The 20,856-nt window shown below is 37.6% G+C and overlaps 1 protein-coding gene across 1 annotated transcript in view; it reads left to right on the forward strand.

Moving 5' to 3' along the window:
* DDX10 (DEAD-box helicase 10) overlaps positions 1-20,856 on the forward strand; it is a 294,804-nt gene that overhangs the window by 14,815 nt on the left and 259,133 nt on the right. Inside the window, exons 5-9 of the mRNA XM_039229231.1 lie at positions 6,921-7,041; positions 7,668-7,857; positions 11,381-11,507; positions 15,208-15,370; positions 17,050-17,134. Of these exons, the coding sequence (XP_039085162.1) occupies positions 6,921-7,041; positions 7,668-7,857; positions 11,381-11,507; positions 15,208-15,370; positions 17,050-17,134 (686 nt within the window). The remainder of the gene's footprint in view (positions 1-6,920; positions 7,042-7,667; positions 7,858-11,380; positions 11,508-15,207; positions 15,371-17,049; positions 17,135-20,856) is intronic.

The following is a 20,856-nucleotide window of genomic DNA, read 5'->3' on the forward strand; positions in this document are numbered from 1 at the left end:
CTGCTTGCCACAGAAAATATCCAGGTCCTAAGCCCACTTTTTATTTTTATTTATTTAAAAAAAAATTTTTTTTTAATATTTTGTTTATTTCTAGGAGAGACAGACAGCGTGAGCAGGGGAGGGTCAGAGAGAGAGGGAGTCACAGACTGAAACAGGCTCCAGGCTCTGAGCTGGCAGTCAGCACAGAGCCCGACGCGGGTCTCGAACCCACGAACCGCGAGATCATGACCTAAGCGAAAGTTGGACGCTTAACCTACTAAGCCACCCAGGCGCCCCTCTAAGCCCACTTTTTAATTGGGTTGTTTGGTTTTTTTGGTGTTGAGCTTTATAACTTTTTTTATATATATTGTATTATATATAAATATATACACATACATATATAGGACATATATATAAATAGGCTATTTCAGGATATTATGGGATATTGTATATCATATATAGGATATTAATCTCTTATCAAATGTGTCATTTACAGATGCTTTCTTTCATTTAGTAAGTTGTCTTTCCATTTTGATGGTTTCCTGTGTTATGCAAAAACTTTTTACTTTGATGAAGTCCTAATAGTTTATTTTTGCTTTTGTTTCCTTTGCCTGAGGAGATGTATCTAGAAAATACTGCTAAAGTTGATGACCAAGAAATCACTGTCTCTGTTTCCTTCTAAGAGTTTTATGGTTTCCTATCTTACATTCAAGTATTGAATACATGTTGAATTTATTTTTGTATCTTGTAGAAAATAGTGGCCCAGTTTGACTCTTTTGTAAGTATCTGTCTAGTTTTCATAACACCATGAATAGAAGAGACTGTCATTTTCCCATTGTATATTCTTTGCCTCTTTGTCATAGATTGAAAGTGTATGTATGGGTTTATTTCTGCACTTTCTGATCTGTTGCAATGACCTATGTGTCCAATTCGTGCCCGTGTCATACTGTTTTGATTACAATAGTTATGTAATATAGTTTGAAATCTGGAGTTGTGTTACCTATACAACACAGGAAACTTGTTCTGCTTTCTCTAGATTGCTTTGGCTATTTGGGGTCTTTGTGCTTTCATGCATATTTTAGAATTCTTTGGTCTAATTCTTTGAAAAATACTATTGGTATTTTGATGGAGATTGCTTTGGGTAGTGTGGACATTTTAACAATATTTTTGCAATCTCAGGGTACTTTTCCATTAGTGTAGTCTTCAATTTTTTTTAGCAGTGCCTTTAAGTTTTCAGAGTACAGGTCTTTTACCTCCTTGGTTAATCCCTAGGTATTTTACTCTTTTTTGGTGCAGTTGTAAATGGGACTGTTTTCTTTTTTTTTTCCTTTTCTTTTCTTTTTTAAAATTAATTAAGTTTTAAAAAATAGTTTATTGTCAAGTTGGTTTCCATATAACACCCAGTGCTCATCCCCACAAGTGCCCTCCTCCCTGCCCATCACCCCCCTTTCCCTCCCCCCCACCCCCATCAGCCCTCAGTTTGTTCTCAGCATTCAAGAGTCTCTCATAGTTTGCCTCCCTCCCTCTCCCCTACCATTTCCCCCCTTATTCTCCCCCATGGTCTTCCGTTAAGTTCCTCCTAATCCTCCTATATGTGCAACCATATGGTATCTGTCCTTCTCTGCCTGACTTATTTCACTCAGCACAGCACCCTCAAGTTCCATCCATGTTGCTACATATGGCCAGATTTCATTCTTTGTCATTGCCATGTAGTATTCCATCGTATAGATGAACCACATCTTCTTGATCCATTCGTCAGTTAATGGACACTTAGGCTCTTTCCATGTTTTGGCTATTGTTGAGAGTGCTGCTATGAACATTGGGGTCCATGTGCCCCTATGCATCAGCACTCCTTTGTCCTTTGGGTAAATTCCTAGCAGTGCTAGCTGGGTCCTAGGGGAGTTCTATTGTTCATTTTTTGAGGAACCTCCACACTGGTTTCCAGAGGAGCTGCACCAGTTTGCATTCCCACCAACAGTGTAGGAGGGTGCCCATTTCTCCACATCCTCGCCAGCATCTAGAGTCTCCTGATTTGCTCATTTTAGCCACTCTGACTGGTGTGAGGTGGTATCTCAGTGTGGTTTTGATTTGTATTTCAAATGGGACTGTTTTCTTAATTTCTTTCTGATTGCTTGTTACAGTGTATGGAAGCAACTGATTTCTGTATGTTAATTTTGTATCTGCATCTTCATTGAAATCATGTATTAGTTCTCATAGCTTTTTGCTTGAATCTTCAGGGTTTTTTTGTATATAGTATCCTGTATCAGCGTATAGTGACAGTTTTACTTCTTCCTTTTCTGTTTGGATGCTGTTTATTTCTTTTTTTTCCTTGCCTATTTGCTCTGGCTAGAAAAAGCTCATAGCTTTTAACCATTGAATATGATGTTAGTTTTGAGTTGGTCATATATAGCCTTTATTATATTGAGGTACGTTCCTTCCATACTCAATTTGTTGAGAGTTTTTATTGTGAATGGATGTTGAATTTTGTCATGCCTTTTTTGCATCTATTGAGATCATATGATTTTAATCATTTGTTAATGTTGTATATCCTGTTGATTTGCAGATGTTGAACCGTTCTTGCAACTTTGGAATAAATTCCACTTGATTGTGGTGTATGATTCTTGAAATGTATTGTTGGATCTGATTTGCAAATATTTTTTTAAGTTATTTTTTTCCATAATAATAGGTGTATTCTTTAATCTCCATCTCCTTTTTCCCTCAGGGGGCTTGGGCTTGATCCCACGAACCATGAGATCATGACCTGAGCTGAGATCAAGTGTAGGACATTTAACTGACTGAGCCACTCAGGTGCCCCCACATGTTCTTTATCTATTCATTAATCAGTGGACACTTGGGCAGTTTGTATAATTTGGCTATTGGAGATAATGCTGCTATAAACATTAGGGTGCATGAATCCTTTTGAATTAGTATTTTTTTTTTTTTCTTTAGGTAAAGACCCACTAGTGTGATTGCTGGATCATAGAGTTTATTTTGAACTTTCTGAGGAACTTTCATACTGTTCTCCAGAGTGGCTATACCAGTTTGCACTCCAGCCAACAGTGCAAAAGGGTTCCCTGCTGTCAACATCCTTGCCAGGACCTGTTGTTGCTTGTATTGTTGATTTTAGCCATTCTGACAGGTGTGGGGTGATATCTCATTATAGTTTTGACATTCATTTCACTGGTAACCAGTGATGTTGAGCATCTTTTCATGTGTCTGTTGGCCATTTGTATGTCTTATTTGGGAACATGTCTATTCATGTCTCCTGCCCATTTTTTAATTGGATTATTCATTGAGTATTAAGTTGTATCAGTTTTTTATACATTTTGGATTCTAACCCTTTATCAGATAATTTGCAAATTATCAGATTATTGGTCATTTGCAAATATCTTCTCCCATTTCATAGGTTGCCTTTTAGTTTTGTTGATTATTTCCTTGGCTTTGAAGAAACTTTTAATTTGGATAGAGTTCCTATAAGTTATCTTTGCTTTTATTTTCCTTGCCTCAGACATCCCTAGAAAAATGTCACTATGGCTGATGTGAAGAGATTACTCCCTATGCTCTCTTCAAGAATTTTTATGGTTTTTAATTGATTTTGAGTTTATTACTGTGTGTGGTATAAGAAAGTGGTCCAGTTTCATTCTTCTGCATGTAACTGCCCAACAGCATTTGTTGGAGAGACTGTCTTTTTTCCATTGGATATTCTTTCTTACTTTGTCAAGGATAAATTGACCATATAATTATAGGTTGATTTCTGTTCTGTTCCATTGGTCTATGTCTGTTTTTATGCCAGTACCATACTGTTTTAATCACCACTGCTTTGTGGTATAACTTGAAATCTGGAGTTATGATACCCCTAGTTTGGTTTTTGTTTTTCAAGATTGGTTTGGCTACTCAAGGTCTTTTGTGGTTCTGTACAAATTTTGAGATTTTTTTTGTTCAGGTTCTGTCAAAAATGCTGCTGGTATTTTGATAGGGATTGCATTAAATCTGGGTGCCAATATTTTGTTGAGGATTTTTGCATCTGTGTTTATCAGAGGTAGCAGCCTAAGATTTTCTTTTTTGTGTGGTGTTATTGTCTTGTGTTGGTATCAGGGTAATGCTGGTCTTGGGAAATGAGTTTGGGAGTGTGTCTTCCTCTTCAGTTTGGGGAACAATTTGAGGCAGATGGGTACTCACTCTTCTTTAAGTGTTGGGATTCACCTATGAAGCCACCTGGTCCTGGACTTGTATTTTTTGGGAGTTTTTAAAATTACTGATTCAGGAGTGCCTGGGTGGCTCATTTGGTTGAGTGCCTGACTCTTGACTTCAGCTCAGGTCATGATCTCTTGGCTTTGGAGTTTGAGTCCCATATGGGGCTTCATGCTGACAGTGCAGAGCCTGCTTGGGATTCTCTTTTTCTCCTCTCTGTCCCTCCCCTGTTTGTGCACACACACATGCTCTCTCTGAAAATAAATAAATAAAAAAAAACTCAATTATTTTCATTTATTATTTTTATTTTATTTTTTTTTTAATGTTTTTATTTATTTCTAGGAGAGAGAGAGACAGCATGAGCAGGGGAGGGTCAGAGAGAGAGGGAGACACAGACTCTGAAACAGGCTCCAGGCTCTGAGCTGGCAGTCAGCACAGAGCCCGACGAGGGGCTAGAACCCACGAACCGAGAGATCATGACCCAAGCGAAAGTCGGACGCTCAACCGACAAAGCCACCCAGGCGTCCCTATTATTATTTTTTTTAATGTTTACTTTTGAGAGAGTGTGAGCGGAGAGGGCCAGAGAGGGAGACACAGAATATGAAGCAGGCTCCAAACTCTGAGCTGTCAGCATAGAATCCATCGTGGGACTCGAACCCACAAATTGTGAGGTCATGACCTGAGCCAAAGTAGGGATGCTTAACTGACTGAGCCACTCAGGTGCCCCACTAAAAAATTCAGTTTCATTACTTGTAATCAGTTTTTTTCAGATTGTCTATGTCTTTGTGATTCAGTCTTGCAAGGTTATGTGTATCTAGGAATTTATCCATTATTATCTAGACTTTTCAGTTTGTTGTAATTCCAGTTGTCCTTTATAATTTTTTGTTACTTCTGTGGTTTTGGTTGTAACTTCATTTGTGATTTTTTTTAATAGGGAGTTTTCTATTTTTTCTTCATGAGCATGATTAGCAGTTTATCAGTAGAAAATAAGTCTTTTCAGAGAACCAGTTTTTGTTCTGTTGATATTTTCTTTTTTGTTTTTTGTTTTTTGAGACTCTGTTTCATTTATTTCCACTCTGGTCTTTATTTTCTTCGAGGAACTTTGGGCTTTATCTACTCTTTTTCTGGTTCCTGTTGGTATAAAGTTACATTGCTTATTTTTGGATTTTGTTCTTTTTTTCAAAAATTTTTTAAGGTTTATTTATTTTGGAGAGAGAAAGAGACAGAGTGTGAGCCGGGGAGGGGCAGAGCAAGAGGGAGACAGAATCGAAGCAGGCTCCAGGCTCTGAGCTGTCAGCATAGAGCCTGATGCGGTACTTGAACCCATGAACCATGAGATCATGACCTGAGCCGAAGTCAGACACTTAACTGACTGAGCCACCCAGGCACCACCCCTTTTTTTTTTTTTGAGGTAGGCCTATATCACTCTGATGGTTGATATACTTCAGTCTTCAATTTTAGACTTGTTTTGTGGACTAACATGTGAACTGTATTGAAGAATGTTCTATTTTACACTTGGAAGGTATGTGTATTTTGCGATTTTGGGATGAAATGTTTCATATATACCTCTTAAGTCCAAGTGGTCTAAGGTATTGTTCAAGTCCAGTGTTTCCTCATTGATTTTCTGTGCAAATTATCTGTCCATTGATGTAAGTGGGGTATTAAAGTTTCCTGCTAATATTGTATTGCTGTCAATTTCTCCCTTTATGCCTGTTGTTATTTTTTCTGTTTTGTTGATTCTATGGTGCATAAATATTTACGAATGTTGTGCCTAGGATTGATCCATTTATCATTATGTATTGCTCTTTTTTCTTCTTTTATTACAGTCTTTTATTTTTTAAAAATGTTTATTTTTGAGAGAGTGCACATGGGTGAGAGAGAGAGAGAGAGAGAGAGAGAGAGAGAGAATCTCAAGCAGAGTCTGCACTCCCAGCGGAGAGTGACATGGGGCTGGAACTCATGAACTGTGAGATCATGACCTGAGCAGAAATAAGAGGTGGACACTTAACCATCTGAGCCACCCAGGCACCCCTGCAGTCTTTGTTTTAAAGTCAGTTTGGGCTGATCTGAGTATGGTCACTCCAGCTTTCTAGAGCAGAAGATAATTTTGAGGAATATTGATTTTAGGTGTTGGTAGAACCTGCTACCCAGCTTCTGTTCTACCTTCTGGTTCACCTGCACTGCCTGTTTGTGCTGGAGGCTCCTCTAGACTGTGAGGATAATACTTGTATGCAAACGTACATGAAGAAAGAGTAGCCTCCAGCCCAAACCCTCACATACTCATGTACCTGTCACCTAGCTCTAACCACTAACATTCAAGACAACACCTTCCAGAATGTAGAGAGCTCATCTTCCCCCACTCTAGTCCACAAAGTACAGTGAATGGTGTCAGAAAGCTTGCTCAGTGCCTCTGAGTTCTGACTTAAATAATGGCAACGATTCCACTTAAGTCAGTTCTGGCAGATGTAAAGAGAAGTGAAGACTTGGAACATTCGTAGGAAATTTGTTCTTGGCCTCAGAATCCTGGGTATAATTAAGAATCTAGAGGCACTCTGAGCTCTTTAGGTCTTCACTGAGGACTTATATTTGGCCCAGAAATTTGGATGTGCTGCAGAAATCGAAGGAGAAATCCTCTCTGTTTGTAGCATATCTACATTGCTGTGAGGAAGTAACATGCAGATGGCTTTTATAGTTTTGATACACAGGCTGTTCAGTGATGTGTCTGTGTAATCAGAAACAACTGTTTTCAGGATCTGAAACATGAAGCTGAGAGGATCAATAACATAAATATACTTGTCTGCACTCCGGGTCGGCTTCTTCAACACATGGATGAAACAATATGTTTTCATGCTACCAATCTCCAAATGTTAGGTGAGTTTAATGAATTTCTAATGAAACAATTTCAGACTCAGGAGAGAGACCTCATAAATTTTAATGGCAGAAATTTTTATTCTTAATATTTATTCAATAAAACATCTGAGAAATTACTGGAAACAATTTTTTGGCCTATGGGTTCTAATCCCAGAGAGTACAACTAGACTTTTTTTTTTCTTAAAACAAAGTGATCAGAAGAATATAAGTAGTTGTATATGAAATTAGATACTTCTTTATCTGACACTGCCAAGAATTTATCTTTCAAGATACATCCACTTCTGGTGATATTACATAATGTGTGTATATTTAATTTTAATCACCTCTTTATTTTGGAATAATTCTATATTTACAGTTGCAGTGATCGTACAGAGAGTTGCTTTATACCCTTTCCCCAGTTTCCTCTACTGTGATACCTTACATAACTGTGGTATGTAACCACGTTATTTTGTCAAAACAAAGATTAACATTGGTCCATTGTATAAATTCCAGACTTTATTTGGATTTCACCGTTTTTTCCACTAATACCCTTTTTCTCTTCTAGGATCCAGTCCAGGATATTTAATTGCATTTAGCCTAATGTATATTTTAAATGTTATAGTTCACCTTGAATTATCTTTTTTTAGTTCTTGATGAAGCAGATAGAATCTTGGATATGGGCTTTGCTGATACCATGAATGCTATTATTGAAAATCTTCCCAAGAAACGTCAGACTTTGCTTTTCTCAGCTACACAAACCAAATCTGTAAAGGACCTTGCACGCTTGAGTTTGAAAAACCCTGAGTATGTCTGGGTTCATGAAAAAGCAAAATACAGGTATGTACTACTTGCAGCTGTATTTGATTCAGTTAAAAAAAAAATCAGTGTTCTTTTTAGTATAAGAATTTGATATTTTACATTAATACTACCTTTTTAAGGAAACTAGATGTCATTTTATGTGTTATAAAATATGGAAAGCATATTAAAATATATTATTTAAAATTATTTAGATAGTTGATGGACCTTTAAATGTGGGAATACTCTAGTGCAGTATTTCCCATGTGGTCTGAGGAACACATACCTTTCTGTAAGGTATGAACATGTGTTTGTTAACAACTACCCCTGTATAAAATGGGGGGTGTTGGGGTTGTGTGGCTATGTGGGAAATGGGTTGGAGGAAATAGGTTTTAAAGTGTATTTTGATACAAGTGGAAGTTTGTGTCTGTATGTTTGGTATGAATCATTGTAGATTATGGTCATGTGTGACTTGCAGAAATGTTGTCTAGTGAACATAAGTAGATATGTGTTGAAGGTCTCAATATAGATTCAACCTACCATTTTCTGTATCTTAACTTCCATTTCTTGCTATGAAATGTTAGTCTAAAAAGGAATAGATTGGGGAAAATGATGGGTTATCCTCTTGGAAAGTTTTTTAATTACTGGGAATATGGGCCTTGGGGCCCACCTTGATGTTATTCAGCTAATAAATGTTTAGGATTAAAGAAAGCCCTAGAAGAGGCCAGACTCTATGCTTCCAGGCGTTCTTAATGGAGGGACTTTGGAGCATCTGAGTCCTGGCATCCTCGGCTCTCAAGAACTCAGGAGTGGCGAAGCAGGAGATTCTGGAGGTAGTCTCCTCCTTAGCTTACTATGGAGTAGATAGTGGTCCTTGTTTGTAATGTTATACTGAGATAGCTATTGAAATTCTTGGTACAATTAATAATCTAAAGACTCTCTTTTTATTTTCTGTTTCTTCTTTAAGTTTATTTGTTTTAGAGAGAGAGCAGGGAAGGGGTAGAGAGAGGAGGAGAGAGAATCCCAAGCAAGCTCTATGCTGTCAGTGTGTAGCTGGACAGGCTCGATCTCACAACCCTTGAGATCATGACCTAAGCTGAAATCAGGAGTCGTACACTTAACCAGTTGGGTCCCCCCAGGCTCCTCTTGATTTTCTACTTTGTTTTTTTGCTGTTTGCTTTCTGCCTATTTTCAAAAACTCTTTAGTGTCTTTGCCAGATACAAAATTTTCAATCATTAGATAGCATCTAAAACCGCGTGGTTTATGTTAATTGTACATCGATTTCTTGTTACCAATTTCTGTAGATAACAGTGGGCTATTATCTGTACATCAGAGTTGGAGAAAACTGAATGCAGATACTGTTTATTTTATAAGTGATTTTTGAAATGCATCACTTAGAATAAACGGGATTTTCAGAAGCTCTGTCTCTAGTGACGATCGACAACCGCAGGTCATGTGCTAACGAGCGCCGTGCTCTCTCATGTCCGGTTCACTGGAAGCACCACAGAAAGCAGATGCTCTTGTGAATTTTGCCTCACGTCATGATTGAAGTGTCTTCTCTAGCCATTAACTTGGTTAATACACCATGGGGATATCATGGTCAAGAATATTTTTTAATGTAGTATAGAATATCTGTTCTTGAATCATGCAGGATCAGGGAAGTAATTTTAAAATGTTAGATCTTTCTGAAGTTGTGTATCAGAGTCTCCTTAGAAAAAATATGACAGGGTGGTTTCTTTGTATTCCTGTTGCAGTGAAATGGTGCATATAATGCATTTTTTTTTTTGAAAAAAAATTGTCTTTGAGCCATTGTAATTTGCTGTATTTTACAGTGAACATAAGTTGAGTTCTGTGGTGACTTATGAAGCATTTCAAAATTGAGACGTCTATTCTGATCTTATGTTGTTCGGTGCATACAAAAGTAATATTACATTTCCCGTTAGTATCATTAATCATTATGAAATGTTGTTCTTTATCTCTGCTAATTCTTTTTGCCTTGAAGTCTGGTTTGATATTAGTCTCCTTGTAGTAACTTTCTCTTGATTTGTGTTTGCATGATGAGTTTTCTTTGGTCATTTACTGTTTACATTATATGCGTCCTTACATTTTAGATTTATTTGACTTTGTAAGCAATATGTAGTATTGTTATCAGGTATGGTCATTACTTTGTAACTGGAGGATTTAGTTCATTGACATTTAACTTACCCCATTATTTTAAGTCTGTTTACCCTTTCCACTCAGCCTTCATCGTGAAGTATTTTAATTTCACACATTTTAAACTTCATAAGCTGTTCTTAATAATTTTTGAAACATTAGTATTTATTTAGATTTATCCAAATAGTTAACCTTTTTGGTATTTTTATTTCTTGTGTTCAAAAAAATTTCCTTTTTAGTTCAGGTTTAATAGTGGAAGAATTTCATTTTGAGTTTTCTGAGAACATCTTCTTCCTTTTTTTTGGAAGATATCTTGGCAGGTTTTTTCTTTAAAGATACATTTCTATTCTAACTACTGTTATATCAAAATTAGCTAATGTCACATTTAGCTGATGGTTTTCTTGTTATTTTGAGGGTATTGTGTATTGTTTAAAGATTTTCTTGGGTTCGTAGTGAAACCATGAAAGATGGTTTTTGTTTTTTTTTTTTCTGTCAGATAGATGTGGTAGGGACAGATGACCTTGATCTGGGCTACCTTGGCTTTTAGATTCTGGAGCTGTTCTGTTCTGTCTGGAGTCCTGAGGTATACCCTTCTGGAAGTCTCAGCTGAAAGGCATGGGTATTTCCCAGAGCCCTTCCACGCTGGCAGGCTCTGAACCTCATAGCACTGAGGCTGCCAGCATCTCTGCTCAGCTCTCAGTTACCTGCATGTGGCTTTTTGTTTGTTTTCACTCATTTTGGGGTGTGTATGTGTGTGTGTGTGTGTGTGTGTGTGTGTGTGTGTTGAGTTTAGGAGTTTGTCCCACTTCTCATGAGAAAGTCGTATGAAGAATTTAAGATTTAGTGTTTTATGGTTCCTTCTCTCAAGGATCTTGGACTAATGTGTGTAGGCCTAAGGATGCTACTCCTAGTTCTTAACCATCTTGCAAATCAGCAGATGTTTTGAGGGAGAGGTGGAGATGAGTATAGGGCTTGCCTCAGAGCATGTCTGTTTTCTTTTTCAGCACCTCAAATCCTAGCTGCCTTGGTTGCTTTCTGATGCCTTCAGTTTTTTTGATTTATATTTTACCCTGCTTTCATTGTTAGTGCTATAGGCCAAAGGATGAATCTGAATCAAACAACACCTTTATGGGAGGAAAGATAGCTTTTTAATCTTAAAAGTTTTAGCAGTCAGTGACAATTATTCTGTATCCACTCTTTCATCAGGATTTGCAAAATGGTGTTAGTCCAATTCTATTTCTGATTTCTAAGAAGTTCTCTTTTGGGGTACATGTGTGTATCTGTATGAGAAATTTGTTGGAGAGCCATGCCATTGTTAATATTTTTCTAATTTTTGTGTGTGTGGTGTGAATTTCAAAGTTAACCAATGTGGCATGTTTTTAATGTGTTTCCTCCTCTTATTTTCATAAGCACCCCTGCCACTTTGGAACAGAACTACATAGTTTGCGAGCTGCAGCAAAAAATAAGCGTGTTGTATTCCTTTTTGAGAAGCCACCTGAAGAAGAAAAGTATTGTATTTTTCTCCAGTTGTAAAGAGGTACTGAATGATTAAGTAATTCATGTTGAATCATCCTTTTTAAAATAGCAAATTTCAGTTAGATAAATAGCAATTTATTCTATTCTAATAAATACAGTGCTAGATGTGGTGAGGAACACGATGATAAGCATGCCCCTCAGTGTTTACTCACAGAACACACCGCTGAATGGTGGGATGAACTGCAGGTGTTTATAATCTGCCAGTTATTTCCATGCCTCGATGTCTTTGATCATGGTGATCTCTGGAGGGCCCTGCCTGCGCTCCTTTGCACTAATGCTGAGGGAGTGTTAAATGTCCTTTAAGGCTAAGCTCAAATATTCCACCTGGAGGTTGCTTTTCAGTATTCACAATCTCTGTGTTATAATCAGCTGTTTCCTATCCTTCTAGACTGTCTTTAATTCAGTTACACATTTCTTTAACATTAGCTATATGCAATGAATAAAGGATTCAGTGATAAATAAGAAAACTTCTTAGTCTCTTCCCTTAAAGAGGAGGAACCTTGATTATTTTTTATGTTCCTTTCTGTATTTCACATTACCTGTTGATATATGGGTGTTGGCATTTAGTAAATGGATTCTATGTTTATAGCTTTTTGAGTACTTAGCATGATAAATATGCCAGTGGGTTTCTCTCCAGCTCATGGGGAAGATAGCTAGTGGTCTGTTGTACTCTGTCCTTTTCCTGCATATACTCTTTTTAGGAAACCTCTTCATTCCCCTGGCTTTAAACGCCATCTGTGTTCTAACAATTGCCAAATCACTTCTCAAGCTCTAACCACTCTCCTGAGCCCCAGATTTGTGTAGCTACTTGAATACTAGAGATTTCCATTGAGTATCTTGCGGGCATCTCAAGTTTAAAATACGAAAAATGACTTAAGATTTCGTATCCTGAAGATCTCCTCCCTCCACCTCTTCCCCGTCTCAGATGACTGAATCCTTAATTGTTGCCTGTCTTCACTTCATAGTCAGTATATTGGTAACTCTCATTAGCCCCACCATTCTGCTCTCCACCACCTCTGCCTTTGGCCTCCTGCCAAAGCTAAGTCTCAGCCATGCTTGACTTTCTCCTAATCCTGACTGCTCTCTTCACTCCCTCACTTCCCTTCCTGTAGTTATCACACATTCTAGCCAGAGTGATCTTGGAAAATCATCCACCTCAGTGAGTATTGTCAAGAGCAGGAATTCAAGGTCAGTTTTGATTCAGGAGATGGAGACTGCAGCAAGTTCATGGACTCAGTTGATACTTCCTAGGTGCATAGGTACTTTTTTGAGATTGGTTTGCCCGAGAGTGTGTATGTTGTCCACATGTTCACCTTTCCCCTCTTTCCTTCTCATGGTGGCCCCGCAAACCTGCAGAACAGAGACATGAGTCCATCTGTCTGTACTCTCCCTGGTGCATCGTCTCAGGCCCTGAGAGCCTTCCTGGCACCGGGGATATCACTCTTGGGAAAGTGAGTGGCACTGAGAACACGGTACCAAGTTGTTTTGCAGTTCACTGGGGTTACCATTCTTTACTTTTTAAAAGTTTATTTATTTTGAGAGAGAAAGAGAATCCCAAATGGGCTCCATGCTCACTGTGGTGCCTGATGTGGGGTTCGATCTCATGACCTTAAAATCCTGACCTCAGCCAATATCAAGAGTTGGACACTTAACTGATGGAGCCATCCCGACACCCCAACCATTCTTTACTTTTAACAAAATTTGTAGGGAGACTTACTGGATTTAATAGCTGATGGATTGTTATAAATTTTATCTGTCATGGTTTTGACATATTTTATAGGTGTTCAGAGAGTTAAGTCCCTTTCCAGTACATTTTCTCTTTTTTAAATTTACTTTTTAAATTCCAGTAAAATTTACAGTGTTGTATTAGTTTCAGGTGTACAAAATAATGATTCAGTGATTCTGTAAATTACTCACTGCTTACATGATAAGTACTTAATTCCCTTCACCTATTTCACCTACCTCCCCAACAGCAACTACTAGTTCTCTATATTTAAGAGTCTTTTTTCTTTGTTTTTGTCTTTTGTTTGCTTGTTTTTTTAGATTCCACATAAGTGAAATCATGGTACATACCTTTCTTTGACTTATTTCACTTAGTATTATTCCTTCTAGCTCCATCCATGTTGTTGCAGATGTCAAGATTTCATTTTTTATGGCCGTATAATATTGTATGTATGTATCCCCTGTCATCTTTATCCGTTCATCTGTGGATTACACTGCAGCTTCTGTATCTTCGCTCTTGTAAACAGTGCTGCAGTAAGCATAGGCTGCATCTATCTTTTGGAGTTAGTGTTTTTGTTTTCCTCAGATAAATACCCAGAAGTCGAATTACTGGATCATATGGTAGTTCTATTTTTAATTTTTTTTAGAAACCTCCACACGGTTTTCTGCAGCGATTGCAGCAGTCGCTGCATACCCACCAGCAGTGCACAAGCGTTCCTTCCAGTACAATTTTCTGTATTTTTATTGGAGGGATTTTCTTAACACGCACATTAGAAAGAGGAAATAGGAATAAAGTGATGCTTTACTCTGCCTCAGTCTACCGATCAAGTAGTGTTCATTTATTAATATGTAAACTAAAGAGAAGTAAAGCCAACAATCAGCTCCATTTACTTCCATATATGAAGAGCTGTAATAACGTCCAGTGTTGTATAACAAAATTATTATGTCTATCAGTATTTTTTGTTTTGCTTTTTTTCAAATTCTAACATTTTTTGTTCTGGGCAGTTCTATACTAATCTAGTAATAGCTCATTCTGAGAATTTTTAATAGCTTTATGGCCACAGGGGTGTTAGAAACTAAAACTGATAATCAACGTTTTATTGTAGAAAGTCATAAATATTGATAAGATAAACAAGACTTTGAAGCATAAAACTATTAAGAGAAAATTCTGTGGGATCAGGAAATTGACATAAAAGTTCAAAGAGGAGAAGAAATGCAAAATTTCTTTCTCTTGAGTTTATTTTGTCTTCATATTTTTTTAAAGACTCAATTTTTTAAATAGGATTTTGAGGTCACAGCAAAATTGAGTGGCCCTCTTTCACACACAAGCATGGCCTTAATTATCTTTGCATATTTTAAAAATGATTTTGGGTATCAAATCACCCTGCTCCTTAGAATCTACTGGATACATGTGTAAGGGATTTAAATTCTCCATATTTACGATATATCAGACATTACATTTTTTGTAATGACACTTGAAAAAATGTCAGCTATCAAATTGAAATGTAAGGGGAGCCTTTTTTAAAAAGTTTGAAAAAATTTTTATTTATTTTGAGAGAGGGAGAGAGAGAGAGAGAGAGAGCAGGTGACGGGCAGAGAGAGAAGGAAACAGATTCCAAAGCAGCTCCACGATGTCAGTGTGCAGTTCCTGATGGGACACACTGGGTTTGAACTCACGAACTGTGAGATCATGAGCTGAGCCGAAGTCAAGAGTCAGACAGTTTCAGACTTAACTGACTGAGCCACCCAGGTGCCCCCTCAGGGGAGCATATTTAAAAAAAAAAAATTCTTAGAGAAATCATGTGAGCAAAAAGTGTTCGAAGACCACAACTCCAGATTGCATTTCCCTTTCCCTGCCCTACACATTTTGATTGGTGAAACTTGTGCTCCTTAAAGCTGCTTTGCTGTTCGTCTTCTGGGTTTGCATGGCTGCTGCTGTTGTCCGGAAGTACCAGACTACCTTTTCTGTTCCTGCCTAGGTCCAGTACCTGTACCGGGTGTTCTGCCGGCTGCGCCCTGGGCTCTCCATCCTTGCGCTGCACGGCCGGCAGCAGCAGATGCGGAGGATGGAGGTCTACAACGAATTCGTGCGCAAGAAGGCCGCCGTCCTCTTCGCTACTGACATTGCAGCCAGGGGGCTGGGTGAGAACTTAGAAGAACCTGTTCTGTGGTCGTGGGATAGAGAATTTGCTTATAAATGGATGGATTTGGGAATTCCCATAGTTTCACTCAAAAAATTGGGCCTTCTTAGAAAAACAAGTAAATTGATAACTGAGATGATTAAGGACACATCAGTGAAAATTTTGGTCATATTTTCATCTTCTGTTTTTATTGCTTGTGGTAACAATCCTAGGATGCTGAGCAGCCCACAGAATCAAAGTTGGATTAAAGGCATAAAAACACCTTTCTGTGTTTCTTTGACAACTGGAAGCTTGATAAAGTGTTACAACTTAACAAGAAAATTTGAAGTGTATTTTTTCACCAAATGTTTTTGTTTTAAAAGCATACTTAATGTGTTTAAACTTTGAAAAAGCCACTGTGATACTATTTTACAGCTGGTGGCTTTGTGGTGGTGGGATTGGGTATGGAAGTAATTACAGGGAGTAGAGATAAGACCACAGGACAAGAGAGTAAGTAGGTGGTAATTTAAATTGTTCAGTGACTTTATTTTATGTTAATCACTGTGGCAAATTTTAAACATACATGAAGAATACACCAAGGTACCCTCATGTATATTCCCCAGCTTCAGCAACCATCTTTTCCATGATCCCCTTTTTCTTTCTGTCTCCTTGATCGTCTTGGAGGGTTTTAAAGTGTCTCTCAGACATTATATACGTTCATTCCCATGTGACTGGAGGCAGTAGCCAAGTATACATGTTTTTAAAGCTCTCTAGCTTGTATTCTCCCATGACTTTTGGTAAAATCAGCATTTCGTATTTAGCTTGTCTGGGCTGTGTGATTGTCTTCTGAGGGACATAGTGTACCTAGTGTTTTTGAGTTCATAGAAGATTTGCTTCGTTTGTGAAGCCAGTTCTGATTTTTCTCAAATGGTCCAGCAGATGTCCCATGCCTACTTTTCTGCCAGTTCAAACCCGGTCCATTTTCTCTTCCTGTAGACCCTCCCCCTCTTGAAGCGCTCCGCCTCCAGCTCTCACCTGCACTGGATGCTCCATAAACCTCATGCACATTTGTCATCCTGGCACTCTTCTTTGCAGATCTTTCTTCCTCTTCCTTGGGTTATCAGCCCTTTTCTCTATTATAGAAACTGATCTGAAGTCCTCACAGCAAAATCTATTAATGTCTAAAGGTAGTTCTTTCAAGGAGTTGAGAACAGGGCATCTGGAAGTAAGTGAAAACCTGTATAGCCAGAAATGTGTATGGAATAACTGTTGCTGAGAATTGAGAAAAAGGACTTAAAAAGAATCATTACCTTGAATGGAGAATAGCAAGAAGAGTAAAGTTTCATTTAAATTGGGAAACCAGTTTTATATAGTTCACTAAGAGCACATGAGAAGTGGGTTCTTTCAGGTTATTAAAATTTCATTATTTGTCTGACAGGAAGCAATCTCTTCTGTTTCAGATACAAAATAATCTTTGTATTCAAACACTGTCATTAATTTTAGGTCACTGTCCAAGGAGAATTGTTTATTATCTCTTGGTTCCTGCAGTTAATTTTATTTTTAATAAAGTTCACAGATGATCTCTATCAGTTTGATGTGATGGAAAGTCCTAGCATGTGATGATTGATAACGTAAAATAAAAATAGTGTAGCAGGGTAGATCTCGTAACTAGTTTCCTAACTTGACATTCCTTCTGTTCAGATTTCCCAGCTGTGAATTGGGTTCTTCAGTTTGATTGTCCAGAGGATGCCAACACATATATTCACCGAGCAGGTAGAACTGCCAGGTAGGTGTGCAGGCTCTTTTCTTTGCTGTTGCAGTTGGGAGATATTTGCTCGTGGTAGAATTTTAAATGGCTGACATCTTCCTGGAAAGCATGTGTTAATAATTATCAAAGCCTTAGAGTTCTTCCTTTTGCCTCATGTTCCAGATTTAAAAACTGATCTTAAGAAAACAGAGATGGGTAAAGTTACATAAAGATGTTCATCTTATTGACGTTTGTAATGGTTACAAATTGGAAATGGTCTGAATAATCACAGTAGGTTAAGAGTAATTATGATTGGCCACAGACTGTGTCTTTGGATTTACCTTGTACCATTTATTTCCTTATCAAAACTGGATGAATATTTATAATATGGTTGTTGGTGAGACGTTGGTACTTGATAATGGAAGAGATACCAACTCTTGGTCTACCCTGGCAACAGTTACTTCCGATTTTGTTAAAAATTTTTTTTTTTTTAATGTTTATTTTTAAGAGAGAGAGCACTAGTTGGGGAGGGGCAGAGAGAGAGGGAGACACAGAATCCGACGCAGGTTCCAGGCTCTGACCTGTCAGCACAGAACCTGATATGGGGCCCGAACTCACGAACCGTGATATCATGACCTGAGTTGAGATTATACATTTAAACTAACTGAGCCACCCAGAAGCCCTATGGCAGGATCTTTAGACCCAAGATTTAGACCATCTTCTAAGCAGTGACTTTCCTTCTCTTCTGCTTGCCCTGTGTCCCTTTCAGCAAACAGCCCCCAGTGGCCGCTATCCCCGTTTGTCTAGTAAATCTCTTTGCCATGTAGTTAATATCTTTGAATCCACAGGTACGGGGGGGCTTTAAAGATTTTTTTTTTTCCTTTTTGGTAGTATCTGGTAAATTTTGTTCTATGTTTTGGCTGAAGTGCAGGTTTTTCATGTCCTTCTGCAGCCTGAGAAGAAGCAGAGCCCTTCATTTTATTCATTTAAAAAATTTCATAACATGTTTGATTGCTTATGATTCACGTTTATCTTGTGGGCCATTAAACATGGGCTATAATCAGAATGTACTCAAGCGCATTTCTTTTGACCAGCATGAAGGGAGAGAATAGTACAGCAGTGAAACATAAAGCTTTAAAAAATGGAATTTATGTGCTACAGGGGCAAAAGTTAGTCTTTTTTTTTTTTTTTTTTTTTTTTTTTGCAGTTACAGTATAATTTGAATAAGCAATAAAGTTAGAACTGGGTTCTGTATATGGTGCTGTTGTACTTTTAGATGAACTTGCCTGTAAAGTGGTTATGTTTTAGTTTCAGATGGGGTCTAAGGAAAACGACCTGGGTAGAACAGCAGTCTTGTTTTCCATTTTATAGGAAGGTGGGTGGTGTTATCAGTGATATTTGTGTTGGATACACGTTTGGGTTATCTTTCATAGTGAGATGTTCAGAAGTCCCGAGTAGTGGTTGGCGGAATGAGTATTCCTCTACTGTTTAACTCTTCTAAGTAAATGTGTAGCATGTATGAGTTTGTACATGTTCCCATGTGCACATTTCCATTTTAGAGAAAGTGGGATGTGGCCTCTTGCGCATATTTGCTCTGGGAGCACACAGGCGTGTTAGTTGTGCCGTTTGGTGTTGATATAGATGGGGAAAACTGATTTCTTTATAGGACACTTTTAAACAGTCTTTTAAAATTATTCTTCCTTTATGAAGATGATTGGACATCTCATTGCATCAGAAAACAGTTCACCAAAGAGGAATATTTCAGGGTTTTTGGTTCCCAGAGAGGTTGTTAAAAATCTAGTGTAGTCGAACATGCCAGGGTGGACATTAAATTGGTCCTAATGACTGGAGATGAAAAGGAGCTACGATGACTTCATGATTGTGTTTGAAAAGAAAATACTAATTTGAAAAACTGTTGTAATGCAGTTTCTAATGTCATTAATTTTTAAAATACAAGTCAGTTTGATCCCTCGTAACCAATTAAAAATGTTTTGAATTGACTCTTTTAGATGAGTAGTCATTGGAAATGTTTAGGATATGCAATACTTATTTTTTCCTGGGCAGTTTAATAACAAAAATAATGAAATTGCAGTTTAAAAGTTGCCATTAATGGGCTTACAGATAATTAGAAAGTTTTGTGGGCCATGAGACTGAATAATTGAATTGAATAAAGGCTAAATTAAAATTTGAAACTAATTAAAATCCTGTGTTTTTGCTGTAATTAAAACTGGGTTGCCAGATAATGTTTACTTGTGGAAGTGAGCTATAATATATGAATACAGAGAAATGAATTCAGGCAAAATAGCTAAGGTTTGTGGAATCTTTTTTTTCCTTTCTAAGTGTGTTAAGTGAAAATAATGATTTAGGTACTTGTCTTGAAGCATTTTGTTTTAATTTATTCACTAAAAATTCTCATGATCCTTAGTATGGGGAAAATTTGTGTCTGTTTTCTTTAATCATCCACATCCCTTTTAACAAAATGATATCCTTTAGAGACAGGGAAGGCAAAGAGTAGGAATATAATTTTATCAAGCTGTATTCTGTGATGCATTACTTAAAAATGATTGTTTTTAGGGCTTGCAGTTTTTGGTACTGATAAATCCAAGCTCTTCCATTTTCTTAGAAAAATGTGCATTTGACAGTAAAAAATTGGTGAATGGTGAGTAGGTATACATTGGATACTCTTTTTTTTAAATGCTTTTATTTGGGGAGTAGGAATCTGTGGATGGAAGATGTGAGTTATATATAACTGATCATATGTAAACATTTGGGAGTTTAAACACAAAAGGTGAGAGTCCAGGTGCTTAGTGGCTCAGTAGAGAATGAAACTCTTGATCTCAAGGTTATGAGTTCAAGCTCCACATTGGGCCTAGAGCTTACATTAAAAACAAAGTGAGTTTCTATATCTCTATATCTATCTCTATCTTTATCTCTATATCTATATATCTATATCATCTATATCTATATTATCTATCTATCTATATGACTATTGTTTCCTAGAGTCGGGTAACAATTCCCACCTGGCTGCGTTTTTTGGCTCTCAGTCTTTGTGACGGATTTAGACAGCAGCGTGAGCATCCACTAGAGGGCAGCAGAGGCCAGTTCTTTGCCTTGCACCCGGCTCCTCTGTCGGTCAGCAGCAGCAGCAGCGGATGCAAAGTAGTTAAAATTTTTGCTGTGATAACTTTGAAGAGTTTATGGTTTGTGAAAAATACTGCTACTTTATGGAAAAAAATAAGAGAGTTTTTAAAAAGTATCTTTGTTTTGTAAGTTGAAATAATAGGAGTGAAAAGACAATTTTTATGAGCATTAATTTACTGAAGCTTACTCTGAATATCTTAGGTATGAGACAAGAGCTGTCTTTTGCTAGTGAAAATGTGGGCTTTAAATTTTTTTTAATGTTTTATTTCTGAGAGAGAGAGAGAGAGAGAGAGAGATAGTGTGAGCAGGGAAGGATCAGAAAGAGGGGGAGACACAGAATCCGAAACAGGCTCCAGGCTCTGAACTGTCAGCACAGAGCCAGATGCGGGGCTCAAACCCACGAACCGTGAGATCATGACCTGAGCCAAAGTTGGACGCTTAACCGACTGAGCCACCCAGGCGCCCCAAATGTGTGCTTCTTTAATGCCTTTATTTTTTTTTTTTTTTTTTTTTTTTTTTAAATGTTTTATTTANTTTTATTTATTTCTAGGAGAGAGAGAGAGAGAGAGCGTGAGCAGGAGAGGGTCAGAGAGAGAAGGAGTCACAGACTGCGAAACAGG

The sequence above is a fragment of the Hyaena hyaena genome, unplaced genomic scaffold, assembly GCF_003009895.1.
Source record: "Hyaena hyaena isolate Hyena2069 unplaced genomic scaffold, ASM300989v1 scaffold_36, whole genome shotgun sequence".
NCBI lineage: Eukaryota > Metazoa > Chordata > Mammalia > Carnivora > Hyaenidae > Hyaena > Hyaena hyaena.